At 43.5% G+C, this 3,691-nt stretch overlaps 1 protein-coding gene across 1 annotated transcript; it reads right to left on the bottom strand.

The window, feature by feature from the left end:
* Positions 1–2,246: 2,246 nt before the first annotated feature.
* On the bottom strand, positions 2,247–2,609 carry LOC123462139 (small ubiquitin-related modifier 1-like). Its single transcript, XM_045154426.1, has one exon. The coding sequence runs from the start codon at positions 2,607–2,609 to the stop codon at positions 2,247–2,249; it is 363 nt and encodes a 120-aa protein (XP_045010361.1).
* Positions 2,610–3,691: the final 1,082 nt, after the last annotated feature.

Raw genomic sequence — 3,691 nt, 5'->3', positions numbered from 1 at the left:
TTATTTATTTGTTTATTTACTTTTTTGTTTTGTTCTGTTTTTTGAGGTAGGGTTTCACTCCAGCCCAGGCTGACCTGGAATTCACTATGTAGTCTCAGGGTGGCCTTGAACTCATGGTGATCCACCTACTTCTTCCTCCCAAGTGCTGGGATTAAAACTGTGCCACCATGCCCAGCTACCATTATTTATTTTTTATTTTTGTTTTTTTCAAGATACAGTTTCACTGTAGCCCGGGCTGACCTAGAATTTACATTGAGAATCTTTGGTGCTGTCCATTTTCAGTCTCAAATTGCTGTGTGAATGTGAACTATTCAAACAGACATCTTCCTCCAATTGGCATAGTTTTGACAGCTCAAAGAATGACTCAGATAAATCCAGCTTGTCAAGTGAATGAGTTTTATTTGAGGTGCTTACAGAGAAGTAGATGATTGTGATTCAGCTGCTCCACTGACAGTCCACAGTTATAACAGCAGGAGATGCAAGTCTACTTTGCTGGCTGAGGAGTTTTCAGGGGCCTCCTCGGGTGAAGTCGGCATCTTTTTGTTGTTTTTGTTGTTGTTTGTTTATTTTCAAGATAGGGTCTTGTTGTATCACAGGCTGACCTGGAATTCACTATGTAGTCTCAGGGTGACCTCAGACTCACAGTGATCCTCCTGCCTCTGCCTCCTGAGTGCTGGGACTAAAAGTTTGCCACCACGCCTGGATGTTTTTTTTTTTTTTTTTTTTTGAGAGAGATAGACAAAGAGAGAGAAAGAATTGGCACACCAGGGTCTCCAGCCAGTGCAATCGAACTCCAGATGTGTGAACCATCTTGTGTGCATGTGTATGCTTGTGCCACCTTGGGTGGCTTACATGGGATCTGGACAATTGAGCATGGGTCCTTAGGCTTCACAGGCAAGTGCCTTAACCACTTAGTCATCTCTGCAGCCCTAGCTTTATTTTATTTTGTTCTTTTGAGATGGGTCTTTCTGTGTAGTTCCAATCCTCAAACTCTGGATTTCCTATCTCATCTTCCTGAGTGTTAAAAGTACAGGACACCAAACCTTTGTTTTTCTTCCCTTTATTTTTGACATTACTGAGGATTGTACCCAAGACTTTGTTTATGTATGCTACATGAGCAGTCTATCCAGGCATAAACTTTATCTCTACCACTAAACCTTTGCTTTTCAGTTTAGCTTTTTTGGATTTTTTTTTTTTTTTTTTTTGGTTTTTCGAGGTAGGGTGTCACCTTAGCTCAGGCTGACCTGGAAATCTGTGTGTAGTCTCAGGGTGGCCTCAAACTCACAGTGATCCACCTACCTCTGCCTCCCAAGTGCTGGGATTAAAGGCATGCGCCACCACACCCGGCTTTTTTTTGATATTTTTATTTATTAGAGAGAGTGGGCGCATCAGGGCCTCATACCATGGCAAATGAACTCTAGATGAATGTGCCACTTTGTGCGCCTGGCTTTACATAGGGACTGGAGAATCACACTCAGGCTGTCAGGCTTTACAAGCAGTGCCTTTACCACTGACCCATCTCCCCAGCCCCCCCCCCTTTTTTTACGGTTTTTACAAATATTGTTTATTTCCATGAAGCTGGTACAGACAGTGTCCATTGAAACCCATGTCCCAGGCCAAGAAGTACAAATAAAATCAAAAAGAACAGTGTTCTTGTATACACTTCGGCATGAGTAACTTTATTAACTGCTAATGAAAATTAGAACTTTTCTGGATCTTCTGACAGGATCTCTTTCATGTTAAAATGCTTTCTTTCTCAGTAAAGCCATCTTTGGAGTTAGTCATGACCTCATCGTGTCTGTCACTTGACTCCAAACTTGATATTCTTCTTTTGGTCCAGACCCTCAGATTTTAAAAGTAGCTTCAAGTTGAGGAAAGGTCGTTTTCCCACAGTTCAGTTCTCTGAAAAACTTCCATCTCCCACTGAAAATCATAGTCCAGGAGTGAAGCAATCTCATGCTACAGCTTCAGGGCCAACTGGAAGGTCATTACGAATGTTCAAATTGGTCGATCTACTTATCACCACAAACCTGAAAACGCAGTCTGAAAAGGAGCCTCTCTGAGCACACGTGGAGTTTTAAAAAGGAGAAGGCAGCGTGAAGGGGGCTGAGGTCTGATCACTAAAAATCAGCACAGTGAAAACAACCAGTGATGAATATCGAACACTAGGATTCAAATCACGGTATGTTCTAACGAGGTGGAGCGCCAGCATTCAATCTTGTGTTGAACACCACATTACAAAAGAACTAGTTTTTAAAAATAAAAAAGGATTGAGGGGAAAGAAAAAATAAAAATAACAACCCTTGAGTGACCCCCCCCCCCCCCGTTTGTTCCTGATAAACTTCAATCACATCTTCTTCCTCCATTCCCAGTTCTTTTGGAGTATGATTATCAGCAATTCTCTGACCTTCAAAGAGAAACCTGAGTGAATTCATTGGAACGCCCTGTCTTTGACAGTATGATTCTTTGAGTTTCTTGAGATGTGTTGTCATCTTCACTTTGAAGTGAATCGCACTGCTATCCTGTCCAATAACTTTTAGTTTAATGTATTCTCCTTCCTTCTTATCACCCAAGTCCTCAGTTGAAGGTTTTGCCTCCTGGTCAGACATGATGACAGCCGCTTTGCCTGGGGGTGTCTCCATACAGGAGCAGGCCTTGGGAACAGAGAAGCTGGCTCTGGGGTTTACAAAAATCAGTCGCTCTTCCCTATGGCACAACACGGCGGCTGCGGGCACTTCCGCTGCGCCTCACGTCCCCCCCCCCCCTTTTTTTTTTCTTTGACAGGGTCTCATATAGCACAAGGGAGACTGATCTTGAAATCCTGATCCTCCTGCCTATACTTCCAAGTGCTAGGATTACTGATGTGTGTTACCACACCAGGCTCTGTTTTTTGGAATATTATATATTTGCCAGCAGAGAGAGATGAAGAGAATAGGAGAGAAAAAGGGAATGAGCATGTCAGAGCATCTTGCCACTGGCATTGAACTCCAGATGTATGCACCACTTTGTGCATGTGACTTTATGTAGGTACTGGAGATTTTGATGTGGGCTGTGGACACATCTCTCCAGCCCAGGCTGTGGTTGGTTGGTTGGTTGGTTTTTGAGGCAAGCCCAATAGACCGACCTTTTATGTAAGAGAGAAATGAATGAGAATTGGCATTCCAGGGCTTCTAGCCACTGTAATGGAACTCCAGACACATGTGCCACCTTGTGCGCATATGTGACCTTGTGTGCTTGTGTCACCTTGTGCATGTGGCTTACATGGGACCTAAAGAGTTGAACATGGGTCCTTAGGCTTCGCAGGCAAGTGCCTTAACTACTAAGCCATTTCTCTAGCCCTGGGTTTTTTGTTTTGTTTTGCTTTTGCTTTTGGTTTTGGTTTGTTTGTTAACATTTTGAGGTAGGGTCTCACTCTAGCTCAGGCTGACCTGGAATTTACTATGTAATCTCAGGGTGGCCTTGAATTCATGGCAACCCTCCTACCTCTGCCTCCAGAGTGCTGGGATTAAAGGCATGCACAACCATGCCCAGACAACCCTGTTTTTTTTTAATTGGAATTTTCAAAGGAAAAAAAGTATAAGCCAGGTATGGTGGCACATGCCTTTAATCCTAGGACTTGGGAGGCTGAGGTAGGAGGATCGCTGTGAGTTTGTGGCTACCCGACACTAATTCCAGATTACCCTAGGCTACA

Source organism: Jaculus jaculus, chromosome 7 (genome assembly GCF_020740685.1).
Source record: "Jaculus jaculus isolate mJacJac1 chromosome 7, mJacJac1.mat.Y.cur, whole genome shotgun sequence".
Taxonomy (NCBI): domain Eukaryota; kingdom Metazoa; phylum Chordata; class Mammalia; order Rodentia; family Dipodidae; genus Jaculus; species Jaculus jaculus.
The sequence above is the reverse complement of the archived record's forward strand: the minus strand, read 5'-3'. Positions and strand labels throughout refer to the sequence as shown.